Source organism: Ammospiza caudacuta, chromosome 3 (assembly GCF_027887145.1).
Source record: "Ammospiza caudacuta isolate bAmmCau1 chromosome 3, bAmmCau1.pri, whole genome shotgun sequence".
NCBI classification, from domain to species: domain Eukaryota; kingdom Metazoa; phylum Chordata; class Aves; order Passeriformes; family Passerellidae; genus Ammospiza; species Ammospiza caudacuta.
This window is the reverse complement of record NC_080595.1, coordinates 95,273,745-95,287,088: the sequence shown is the minus strand read 5'-3', so window position 1 is coordinate 95,287,088 and position 13,344 is coordinate 95,273,745. Positions and strand designations below refer to the sequence as shown.

General features: G+C 35.2%; 1 protein-coding gene across 2 annotated transcripts in view; it reads right to left on the bottom strand.

The window, feature by feature from the left end:
- IBTK (inhibitor of Bruton tyrosine kinase) overlaps window positions 1-13,344 on the bottom strand; it is a 53,531-nt gene that overhangs the window by 13,555 nt on the left and 26,632 nt on the right. The window contains exons 14-25 of one of the 2 annotated variants that reach the window (XM_058800731.1): window positions 12,872-12,954; window positions 12,734-12,771; window positions 10,868-10,961; window positions 10,379-10,480; window positions 9,510-9,627; window positions 7,804-7,864; window positions 6,986-7,113; window positions 5,549-5,661; window positions 4,810-4,958; window positions 4,457-4,620; window positions 3,182-3,274; window positions 1,912-2,067 (exon numbers count right to left, since the gene is read on the bottom strand). In XM_058800731.1, the coding sequence (XP_058656714.1) occupies window positions 1,912-2,067; window positions 3,182-3,274; window positions 4,457-4,620; window positions 4,810-4,958; window positions 5,549-5,661; window positions 6,986-7,113; window positions 7,804-7,864; window positions 9,510-9,627; window positions 10,379-10,480; window positions 10,868-10,961; window positions 12,734-12,771; window positions 12,872-12,954 (1,299 nt within the window). The remainder of the gene's footprint in view (window positions 1-1,911; window positions 2,068-3,181; window positions 3,275-4,456; window positions 4,621-4,809; window positions 4,959-5,548; window positions 5,662-6,985; window positions 7,114-7,803; window positions 7,865-9,509; window positions 9,628-10,378; window positions 10,481-10,867; window positions 10,962-12,733; window positions 12,772-12,871; window positions 12,955-13,344) is intronic. The other variant, XM_058800732.1, reaches the window with a different exon arrangement.

The window sequence follows — 13,344 nt, the reverse complement described above, 5'->3', positions numbered from 1 at the left end:
CAATCCTTCTTTAGATGGGAGTCATATTGGCTCACCTCCAGACACCAGGCCCTCTCTATTTGACCAGGGCTGCTGGTAAATGATTTAAAGTGGCTCAGTGGTCACCTGTGACCAGCTCCCCTGGTACCCTTGGGTTGCTCCCATCCAGCCCCATGGACCTGTGTGTGTCTAAGAGTGTAGCATATCATTCCCCTTGGATTATGGGGGATTCATTCCAGCCCATGGGGCTGGGTACCTGGAGAATGACTCAACTTACTAATAAAGACTAAGGCAAAGAAGACATCAGCTGCCTCAGGATTTCCTTCATACTTTGTCATTGCAAATGATAAAAGGATGGAGATTCTCCTTCACCTTCATTTTATTTCTATAAACAATTTTGTCTTTATTTCTTAGAATTTTTATATTTAATTGTCTTTATGGATAATTTCAGCATTAGTGGTGAGATTACAAACAGTAGATAGAGTATCCCTTTTTTAATAAAGGACAGAATGACTCAGTGTTTACTCTGCTCATCAACATGTGATTCAACCATCAGTTTCTCCTAGTAAATTCTAAGCCTCAGAGCTGTAACAGCCCTGTGACACCTCCATTAGCTAAGGCAAATAATTAACCAGCTGCTTGACCTGCAAAATCACCTGCGTAAAGCAGGTAGTATGTTCTTCAAAGCATTTGAGAGGAGCAGTTTTAAGGATACAAATTCATCCACTCACTAGACTTCAGAAGATGAATCTTGCAAACCTTGTTTCTCCTTTTGTCAAGGTCTCAATTATTGTTCAGAGATCAGGAAAAGTCTGAATCCTTAAACGCAAACCAACTCATTTGTCTTTCCTGTTAAAAATAAAATTGTGGGCTTTGCCTAATATCACAACAGAACAAATTTAAGAGATTGGGGGAGTAAATGAGACCCTAAATTTCAGTATTAGGTGTACATGGATGAAAATCAATTCAGAAGAGAGAAAGCTTAAGAGTGATTGTGATGGGTATGCTGAAACCTTTGCTCCCACTGAGGTACAACCAAATAAGCTACAGGGAGAGGAGACTGACAATTCTTCTAGGGTAACAGTACAAATGTAATCTGCAACAAAAGTCTAGACCTTCTTGAACAGGGAAAACTGGAAAAATGGCCACATTTACTTAAATGAACTTTAAATGAACATTTACTTCATGCATAGAGCATGCAAATAGGTTTATTCCTGAGATAATTAAACCCATTAAATTTACATAGTGTGAAACTTCTACGTGTTTTGGTTATGCTTTTATCCAATACCAACAGTAAAAGTGAAGAACAAAGCATGACTTGAGCTAGCACCTTATTATATTTGTTAGAAACCTAACTCACTGAACAGATGATAAACTATTTTTGCATTAGTTACTATGATATAAACTCAAACTTCTAAATTGTATGTGATCAGCATTCAAAGTGATTTTAAGCCCCTATGCATCCTTCCACCATAAAAACTGTTAGAAGCATCCAATGCTCCCTCCAGCTCCAAGACACCTAGATAACTTTGTTATCCCTAATTTGGGTCAGTTTTCTCTAGTCCAAAGTCATTCCAGACCTTCCCCCAGGAAGGGCTAACATTTTCCTTTGGTTTGACAGAGAAAAAGCACCATCTATAATGGTTTTCAATAACTTCTTCCTAACTAAGTTTTGGAGCTAGTTCTTCTTCTTCTATGGTTTACTTCAACACCATCTGCAAATACAACATTGTACACAGGAAAGCACCAGATGGGGTGCAGTCTTCTGACTCAAAGCAAAATTTCAAAGAACTGTTAAATTGCAGCCACTGCACTTCCCTACTCCCTTTGCATTTCTAGATTACTTCCAAATGTAGATTCAAATAGATCAGTCTGCCTATTCAATGTAAAACTCTCCAAAGAAAAAGAATTGATATTTGATTTATAACATACCACACATTCCCTAGTTTTGCAACTTTTGTGGGTGGAGGTGGTGCAGTCACTAGAGTGGTAGGCTCTGGGCTGCTAGCTGATCCATTATCTTTTGCTGCCAGGGCAATCATTTTCCTTTGCTTCTGAGAAAGCTTGATTCCATGAGACACCATTCTGCTGGGAATGGACATTGCAAAGAAAGAATTTGTAAGATCTATGTCCTTTGAGATGACTCACCTTTAATCCTGCAAATTAAACTGAGAAATAACTTGTTCCCTAAAAATACTTTGCTTAGAGTGCCAAAAGGCAAGGGGGAAACAAGGGCTCAGATGGCTAGGAAGCAAAAAAAAAAGAGGATCAATTAATATCAAGAATGACAGAAAGAAAACATCACAGAAATATTCTTCACATAGATGTCCATAAATGAAAACAGGCAGAGTAGGAATCAAGTCACCAAAAGGGGACTACCACCAGATGAAGACTACTTTCTAATCTTGTCATTTTTTTAGAGATTTTCAAGCTTAGCTCCCTTAAACCAAAAATATTCATACATTAAAAAAATGTATACAATAGCATAGAGCCATTTCTTCTATCTGCAACAATATTCCTTTTCTAAGCTATTTGGATTCTTCAGTCTTGGCTGTTTTGTTTGCAGTTTCTGAATCTATCCAGCAAGCCTTTACCAGGTTCCATGAGTACTGTCCTAAGTCTCCTTTATAAGAAAGCCACACCTCAAAGGTCATGAGAGTCACCTCCTCTCCTCTTCCACACATTGCCACTTAAACAACACTAGCTTTAACACACTGCCTTGTAAAGAAGCACATTTATCTCCATGTCTTTTGGGATGCTTCTACAAGGAGGAACCCCACTTGCTTCTGTCTGAAGACTTGTTAATATCAAGACATGGTTTCTGAGAGAGGTCAGAGAATGCAAGACAAGAAATGAACTTCTCAAATCCAGTACTCGTGCACAAGTAATTTCCGAAGTCCAAGGGCAAGAATTAATTCTTTTTGGTCAGAAACAGAAAGGCTCGTCAGGACAGGCCACTTATTTAAGATACTAGCTTACTTGTTCTTTTGCAGTAGTTGACAAAGTAAGACTAGAGTAAAATAAAGGAATTCATTTTGTATGCTCAAAGAAAAACAACATAATGAAGTAAACAAAGCTGTTCAAAAGCAAATAGCACAACTTTTCTCCTGCTTTTTTTAAACTGAAAGGCCTAAACCACTAAGTAAATTCATAACAACTTAGGCCTATCACACTTTTTTATAGATTTTGGTTTTTTACCAACCTTGAATTTGCCTTTGGCATGGTTCCACATTTCTGCATACTTTCTTCAATTTCCATGATGGTTCTCAGATCCATAGCGGGAGGGCTGGCAGGACTAAATGAAAAATAAAAAGTTACCTAACAAGACACTGATTTTTACTTACATTCCACAGTTCCAGCCTTCACTAAAATCCTCTAAATCATACATAGCATTGGTAACTGGTTGTATAATTTATGTCTGTTTCCTCAATTATGGGAAACCGCAAATAAAATGTTTCTGACAAGACTTTTATAAATATATACATATTCAAGAGCACACTATAAAAATACTTTCAAGACTCATTATAGTACGAAACAAAAAGATGTGAACTATGATTACTTTAAAAAAATTAGAGCCCTAAAAATTAGATACCTAACATTACGATTACTTCAAAAAAATTAGATCACTAAATAAGGATACTTATTTAGTAGTGAAATGCTCATGCTAAGTTATAGAGAGGCACTGCTTGCAGCTCTGAATGTTGGATTAGATCTCTTTTAAGTGCAGGATTAAAATTATTTCACATGATAAACAAAACAGTTTTTGCAGTCAGAGTGCTACACAAACATCAGTAACATTCTTAAACTTCAGATATCAGTCTCTTTTTCATACATGACCTAATTTTAAACTTCCACAGAAATAAGCATGAATTAAATCTAAACATTCCCAAGCTCTACGAAAACTATAAATTAAAATGTGTGTACTTAAAGGCATCTGTAAAGTAAGCTGCAATTCAACTCAATTCAGGGACAGGCTTTGGAATAAAATATAATCAGCACTTCCTCCATCTCTCCTTACACACAAAAAACAATACTCAATTTTTCATTATACCAAGTGTACCTGTGGTGTTGATTTTCACAGCCCTTGTAAGTCTAAAGGCCTAAAAAATGTCAAAGTACAGTGGAGCTTCTAAAGGCTTCAGGCATGGTATGATTCTACAAAAAACTCTCCTGTATTTTCACAGTATTAACAGTATTAACCAAGTAGGTGTTATAAAAACAGATAATAGAAGTATGGAGTGGAAGCAATTAAAAAAAAGAATTATATATATATATATATATATATATATATATATATATATATATAGCATTGTTTTTCTCAATTAATAATTACAAAATATTCTCCTTTTATTAAATTACCAAGATCTTGAGTTCATGTGTACAATCATTTTGAAGAGCAAATAGCTTTTTAGTCTAGATAGACCATTGTTAGCTTTCACTACCAAGTGTAAACCAGCAACTGTAAGTATTACTGCACCTGAAACTGGTTGCTACCCAATTGGGAGAGCTTGCAGAGCTGTGTCTGGCACTGGGAATGGACTGTGGAACAGACTGCATCACTGCTGATGCTCCCTTGTATGACTTCATCTCCTTGTTAGGGTGAGAGGGTTTCACACCCGGACTGCATACTTTGTCCTTCATCTAAAGATGAGGCAGAAAATAGTTGAATAAACACTGCAAACACTAAATTTTATTTTCTTAATCAAATAAACTACAACTCTTCAAAGTCATCTACTCCATTGTACAACAGGTTCACAGAAAGATTCTTAAATAAAAACTCTGCTTTTGATGGACTAGATAAACAAAAAAATTGCTTAGAGGAAATCCAACCTCAGTCCTGTCTGGATGAAATCCTTTTGTGAAGTCAGGGGACTGCAAGTCTCTGGGACTACTCACTCCTGCATAACTACCTTCAGAGTCAGATGTTAAGAGTTCTGGAAGTGAGTCTACTGAGTTAGCTTTATCCAGTTTTACTGAGCCTAGAAATACAAAAAGATGAGAGCCAGACTAAACAATGCTTAAATACAAAAATTCTCAACACCATATGATGAATATAAAGCAATCAGTTTACCTAGTCCAGAATACCAGCCAGTGGTAAGTATAAGCAAATTTTTTGCTATCCTAAATATTTTTTCAGAATAACATTACTCCCAGTTTTCTTCTTCTGTCTCAGAATATACAAATAACAACACTTTTCCTTTAAATTCTTCTACCATCTTCTCAATAAAAAGTGAATAATTTATTCTTTATGTTTCAGAAAAAAAAAACCTCCACAAGAGAAATGTTCCAATTACTAAAGCCACATAAGAAAATGTGTATTATCTTTATTTGATAAAATACATGCTTTTAGCTGAACTTGGGTACAATGACAAACACTCTTTCAAAAGGGTGACAAACAGCCTTTCAAGAAAACCCTTATCTTAAGAATTCACTATTTAAATTCAACTCTAGTGTTCACTAGAAAAGAAATAATCTTTCTAAGATTTCCTTCTTGAAATACAGACATTGCATTGCATATTACACTTGATGCTCTGTTTTTATACCTGAAAGGAATCTCTTTCCCACTGACCTGTGGAGGCCGGACTCTGAATAATATCTGACAGATTATATCCTCCAGAGCTGTCAGACCGTTTTCTTGGCTTCTTTTTTGCCTTAGTTTTTGCTTTTTTGAAAAGGGCTTCCCTAATAGGAAAAAGACCAAAAAATCCACAGCATGCATTAAAGCCAAAGAAACTGAGAACTCCCCATGTCAACGTCACCTTACTCAGTCAGCAGCAGCAGTTATACTTCAAACAGTGGTACCTCACCTCAGCAGCCTGCACTAGCTGCCGGCTCCTCTCTGCTTATGCACTGGCACAACCATTTCATAAATGACTCTGGGGGAAAAGAAGAATCCAGGAGGAAAAGAAAAAAACTCTTTCCAATCTAGATCTAGCCTCTGGACTACTACACTGCACACAGACTTCTGCTGAGACAGTGGAAGATACAGCTGCTGCACAGGCTGGCACTGCCACCTAGGTCAGATTAAACCTGCTACATATCACAGCAACTGACATAAAGCAAATTACATACAATTCTCCACTTTTTTCTCTCTTGCTTTCTCCTAAATGCTATTAGGAAGAGTGAAATCAAATTAAAAAAGGCATCTTTCATTTTAACAAAACTACTAGATATTCAGAATTACATGAAATGCAGCTACATATTCAGAATTATATGAAATGCAGCTACAGTGCACTATTTCAAAGTTTCTTTAAGCAGATTTTTGTTAAGTAACTATATAACTACTTAACCACTGCTGCAGCACTACCATACTTGGGGTGTCTATTTTTCAATCCTTGGACTACCCAATTCCCTAGATGGTACCACCCTGCCTTGAAAAACACTGGAAGGTTTAAAGTTGAATATAAAACATCCTCTCAGTTGCCTTGATCTACTAGCTCTTACCTACACTAGTTTATTCAGTGCAACTTTTCCTGACACACGTGCTCAGAACAGTACACAACATTTCAGGCGAGGTTTCCTCTGCAGGCTGACATTTTATCCCACTATTTGGAAGCCTGTTACCAAGCCATTGTATCATACTACAAAGCGCTGTATTTCACTTGACAAGTCTGTGATAGTTCTTAATATCAAGAAATTTAGATTATCACATTTTTTCATACAGATCTATAGTACATTCAAGTCTGTTTTTTCTTTTGATCTCTCCTAATGCAGTGAAGTACAATGAACTGCACAGTTGGTCTTACACATATACAGATACTCTCATCACATGCACAACCCCCAAACACAGCTGTGAATGCTCATTTTGCAACCTTTACTCATACGCCATTTATAAGCTGAAAGTGCTCTGCTGCAGTTTTGCAACATTTTCAAAGACTTAAGGAAACTGATAATGGTCTTTGAAATCTCATTTCTTAATCTTTCAATTCTGAACTTAAACACAGTCAGGCACCAATACCACACACAGTTCATCTAGTAAAAATATTGATGAAAAACAAACACTTACTGAGAATTTTGTTCTGTATTCATTTCTTCCCTCAAAAAGACAAAGTTCTCTCCATCTTCAGGCTCAAAAGAACTTATATCAGGTCCATCTGGATATGGAGTAATTACTCTCCTGACCATAGCTGGAATCTGTAGTTGCAGAAGTTGTTACATTAAGTTTCACTGAAGTTGTATGCTAGCAAATTTATGTAAAGGGCCAAAACTGTTCATCATTTAAAATCCTTTCACAAATCAGGTAATTAATTACCTAACAAGCTTATAAACTTAAGTTATATCTTTAAGCAAAATTGGAGAAGTATCTTAAGTGACAGACACAAAATGCCTATGTTTCATCTATTGTTAACTTATGGCAAAAAAAGCTTAAAGATTTTGCAAGCATTTATCTTTTACAGTAAGAGAATACTGGATTATAATGGGTCTTGGCTTTCACCATTGCATTACAGTTCAATTTTCACATTATTCTTCTTACTGATTTTAACATCTATATGATCACCCTGAACATTTTAGCTTCCTTCTAAGTAAGGGATGCTCTTTTCCCTAGGTTTTGCTTACACTGTTCCAAGCAACAACTGTTAATTACAGAACATTAATATGTTTCATGTGTACAACTAATTAATTTAAAAGACACAACACTGTAGCAGCAGTAGCTAGTGAATAATGAAATATAGACTCCTTGAGAGTGATAATAGCAGAAGACAACTTTATCTTTTGAGTCAGATGTTCCATTTCAGCCTGTCACCTACAGACCCTTCAGGTATGTATTTATCACATCCATTCTCATTTTACACCTAATCAGCTTACTCAAGTTGTACCACTTACCATTTTCCTGTAATAAACAGAAAGATCCTTCACAACTTCATCACTTAAGACTTCCAGAGTCCTAAAATAAAAAAAAAAAAAAATTTTTATCCTTAAATATCACAGTCATCTTAGCAACTTATAAAAAAAATCACATTAATTAAAAATTCAGATTAACATTTTGGATTAATCTCACCTAGGTATTATCACCTATTCATGGCGGTCAGAGTCTAAAGGAAGACACTGAACACAAAATAAAAACTAATCAATACCTTTGTTGTAGGGTAGGATTAAACACACAACCTTCCCACCTACCTTTACCTAAGGTCACAGCCAAAAGAGACCAATATAGTTAAGTTACCAAGAAGTGGTAGCTTTACCTATTTCTGCACACCGTCCTCCTGACATGTATCTAAATACTCCAAATCTGTGTAAATTCTCCATAAAAGTCAAACACAACACACAACATAGACATTTATGCCAATAAATAATACTACAGCAACAAACTTGACTTAACAAAACTGTCTTGTCCATGTGAGTAGTTCTCCTTGCAAAAAGCCGTCAGGAGTTAGTTCTGTTTCTCAAGGTCTCTCAAATTAAAACCCTTTCTACCCAACACTAACATTTTCAGATTTTCATTAAAATGTAGCCAGACTCCTAATTGTAATAAGAAAATTACATGTAGGCTTAAGAGGAAACTAGTCTGAATTCCAGGTAATATTTAAGGCAACATTACTAGATTTTTACTCTTCTCTCCAAAATCAAAGGTTAGAATGTTTATATTTTATAGAGAGGGGAAGAGGGAAATTGCTAATATGAATGAACTTCTGTATCTGGGATGCAAGGGAAGCCACTGTGTGACGTGGCAATGAAATGCTGGCATCCTGAACTGTTTCAGACCTCTAAGAACTTCTCTAAGTGAAAAGAAGTCTGACAAAAAGGACAGAGAGAACTCACAATTGAGATTTTTTTGGCTTGGTTTTTTGGTGTTTTTCTTAAGGTTTTGCTAGAAAAGAACTTCATTCAGTGCTGATAAGGTTTGCTCTGAGAAGATGATATGTACTTAGGAAACAATTTGACGGCCTGTCCAAATGCATCAAGAGAAGGAAGGCCAGAGCACACCTTCAGCTTCTCAGAACTTTAGAACCACTGTGGAAAGCAAGGATAATAAATAAATTTGTTCAGCTCTCACTGCAGACATTAAAGCAAAACAACTACCAGAGGACAGGCCCATCCTCTTTGGAAAATGAAGCAGCTATTTAGTACACCTGCTTAAAACAAATCAAATATTCATTGTTAACAACCATGTTTTTTAAAAAAAAATCCACACAAACAAACAGTCCTAAAACAAACAAAAAATCCCCATGCCCCCAAAAAACAACCTCGAAATGAACGGAAAAGCCCCACAGCAGCTTTATGCATCTTCAAAAACGCTTTTAAAACCCCAGAAAAGACTAGACCTAATGTTAAAGCCCACTGAATTCCAGAGAGGTTCTTCATGCCAGACTGTAACATATGGTTTTGTATTACAGAACTGGTACAGTATGTACAGAGATTTAACTAGCTTCTCTCTCCCTAACTGACAAAAATGAGACTACCTTTAAGCTAGAAGCATTCAGCTGCATTTTAACATTAAACTGTCCATATTAGTTATTCCAATCCTTTTACCTTTTTGGGCTTTTTAGATTTTACAACTAATACATGAATATATTTGCATTTCTGCTTACCTTGCTTCAAGCAAAGCTGCCATATTGAGTCCTATGAACTGCAAGCAGGACAATTTTAGCTGTTCAGCATTATACATTGCTGAGAACTCCAACAGCTCAGCAGCATTCTTTAAGGTCACTGCAGAAACAAAAACCAACAAACTATATTAGATAATTGGCTGTAGTATCAAGGAGCCATTTTAATACTTATTGTGCAGCATGATCTAGTTATTGAAACATATCTTATACTTCCCATTCCTAGAAAAAATGCTAATGCTCCAATGGCCATAAACAATAGGGAGCTCCAAGTTATTTGTGGCAGCTTGTATGCCATGGCTGCTGCACAGAACTAAAAAGCCTCGCCTACAAACAGATCAGTTTCAAAATATTAAAACCCAGCAGTTCAAAAAAAAAAAAGGAAAAAGAAAGACAAAAATAGAAAAGTAGTAAGTTTCATAAACAGCATAAACAGTTGTTAAACATCCAAATGCTCCAATTTAGCACAGATAAAGAAAAAATAAGGCGAGTGAAAGAGGAGAGAGGGAACACTAAATACAAGGACAGAAATAGAAACAGAATTCATTTTATCATATTTCAAAAAAACGAAATTTCAATTCAATGAAATGAAGATTTCATTTGGTTTAGATTTTTTTTGTTTTTTCTTTTTTACTTTTTTTTATTAAAGAGCATGAGCATAAGTAATGGAAGATTATGCTAACTTAGAATATTGCTCAGACTAAAGAAGCAAGTATTAGCAGATGTGCAATGAACATCAAAATGTAATCACCTGAAAGGAAGATACACAAATCCTGTGCTGCAAAAGGCAAGAACATCTAAAAATAGCATTTTTTTGTTCTCTAACCCTTTACAATACATATGGAAGGACTCACATTTTTCTGCAATGGCTACTTCACAGATTTCTTTGAGTCTAGATATAAGAAGCTGGTCTGCTACCACAAGAACATTACATATGAATTCCACATTTTGAGAATCTGGAAAACAAAGCATCATATAAACACTGCGGGCAAATCAAAAGCAACTATAAAAGAGACAGCTTCAATGAAATTTTACCAAAGCACAAATATAATGGCTTCGCAAATTTTGATGGGATTTTCACAGCACAAGAAATAGCTTAGAAGAGCACCAGCAATCCACTTTTTGAAGCAACAGAAGGAGGGAAAAGGAAAACTGCAGTTTGACAAAATAAAGAAAAGGTTAAACAAGGCCTGGGGTACTGCTATTCCCTCAAACTCCAAAGAAAGAGTCAAGAATTTTGATTTTTTTAAATGTAACTCCAACACAAGCATATTAAGTTTTGAATTTCTATTTTAAAAATATAAAAATTGCAAGAGTTACAGTTGAAAATATATTAAAGGCACCTTTGATGGCAAGAGCTTCATCTGTATACAAGTAATCCACAATTATCTGTAGTATGTCAGAATGGATGGGCATTTCCAGAGCTGAACAGGTAGCCTAAAAAGCAGAAATATTTAAAGAAAAAAAAAAGAAGAAATAGAAAGAATAAGAGAGGCTGACTACTTGGAATAAAATGCAAAATTAAGACAGTACCTATATTAAGAAAATAACTCAGATTGAAGGCGACATTTTCAACATCAATTACTTAAGCATTAGTACAAAATCTGTCCAAGTTTCTCAATCAAGAATTGATTGTAGCAAAGGAATTAAAATCTGTTCAAACTTCTGAATAAATACCCATGAAACAGTTTCATGTTTGATCACTTTGATCATCTACTCTAACAATCCTCCTTGACTACATTACTTTACCAACAATTGCCTAAAAGTAGAACTACAGGAACCCTCTATGCAAGTACTGAACTGCTTTCCTTTCAAGGTCAAAAGAGCTAATGAAATCATGAGTTCCCAAATAACAATAATACTGAAGTAATCACTACTGTTAATACCTCTGAAAACAAGGTCCTCATCAAGTCCTACATTTGGACCATCCTAACCATTAAGATAAAGCTTTTGTAAGAGCAAAAATTGGCCACTAAACCATACAACTGTCACCATCTGTGTTTATTCAACATCATTGCTAAACAATTTTGGTTTACTTCAGCTGGTACCCAAGTAAAGCTTCATACTAAAATATTTACTTTGCTTTATAACACACTACTGGTACTGACATATTTTCCTTCTAAAGGTTAAAAATCTCTTACAGACATTAAGGTTTTTATATAACATCTACAGCCCTTGCTTCATAAAATATTTACTAATTAATTTAGGTTAAATTAGGTTGACTTACAAAATAATAGGCAACTTATGAACTGTATACTACTGATATACAAAACCATGATAAAAATGGACATTCAACACTCAAAAAAAACCCCTTAAATCCATAATTTGTTGCAAATATGTTTTCTCAGGGATGACTTGGGAAAAGGCAGCACAGTAACCTGGAGGACAGGTGAAGTTCCGTTTCACAGCAGAACAGAACTGCCAGTACTTCACTTAAGTACTGAATGTTCTTAATGTATTGCCAGAAAACTAGAAATTTGGGGAACTCCTGCACACTGCTTTAGTTTTTAGTCTCAGAAAAATGCTTCTCCATTTAGACCATTCCTCTCTTTCCATAAACATTATCAATAGTGATCAGGTAGTTAAACAGAGACATTTTTTGGAATTACAATGTCCAGGAACAACCAGGGCATTGACACACAGCTGGCAAATAGGAACCAAGACAAATCAAAGATCTACACCTTTTGAAACAGCAGTTGGTCACTAAGTAGAATAGTCCCTGGTATCTTCTATTTCATTTAACAGCAAAAGTCAGCTGGAGCTCTACACACTGACCTTCAATCCTGTTCTCTCTTGCACTCAGTACATATGACAAGCTATTCCAATCTGCATACTATTTAAATTGTACAATCTTTTACAGAAAGAAAATGAAAATTCATCCAAAGCAGTATCCCATAAGAACAGTCCAGTCAATGGTTTTTATAAATCCATGAACTAGCTCAAACTAAATCCCTAAAACAAAAGCAGTAATTTCCTTCGATATACAGTATTACATTTGCTATTCTCATTTAATACACAATCTCAATAGTACAAATACAGTGTAACCAAAAATGTGGCTTGTGGGTTTTTTTCCTTGCAAATAGAATCAAAGAATCCAACCCTTTCTTTTACCTAGCATTTAGGATATGTTATTATAGGAAAAACTGAAAAGCTGTCACTTATTTGATGCAAAAAACATGTACCATCACACATGGTTTTGGCAAACTTACCTCAATCCATGAGCTGCTTAACATGCTGTGAAAATAATCTGTAAAGAAAGGCATTTCAGTTCAAGATGCAATAAAATGACAGTTAAAAAAGACAATATAACTTATGTTATATAAAGATATAAAAATACACACACATACCAAGTCTTGCACAAAGTACACACTTATGACACGGGAATTCCTTTCCATCTAAAGATTTCAGGGTCACATCGCAGAGGTATGAACTAGAAGATATTTAATAGCATCAGAACTGTGACTATTCAGATTTACAACTATTACAAGTTGTAAACTCTACAATTAAATGATAACTTTAGCAAGTTAGGATTTATCCTTTGAAATAACACACACCTGACCTTTAATAATACCACAGAACATGAACCCAAAAGAACAGGCACTATACTTTCCAGGGAGAATTTCTTTGTCCAAAGTTAAGCTTTAAAAATTCCATCTGAAATATTTCCTTCAAAACTCAGTCAATTGCTGTTTCAAAAATGCTATGATTAAATAAATTAATTATGGCTTATTTTCATCAATCTTAAATGGTCTTAAATGGTTAAGTTACCTATTTCTTCAAGATCAGGAGGTAGCATAGGCTTTGATGATGCATTTTAGGA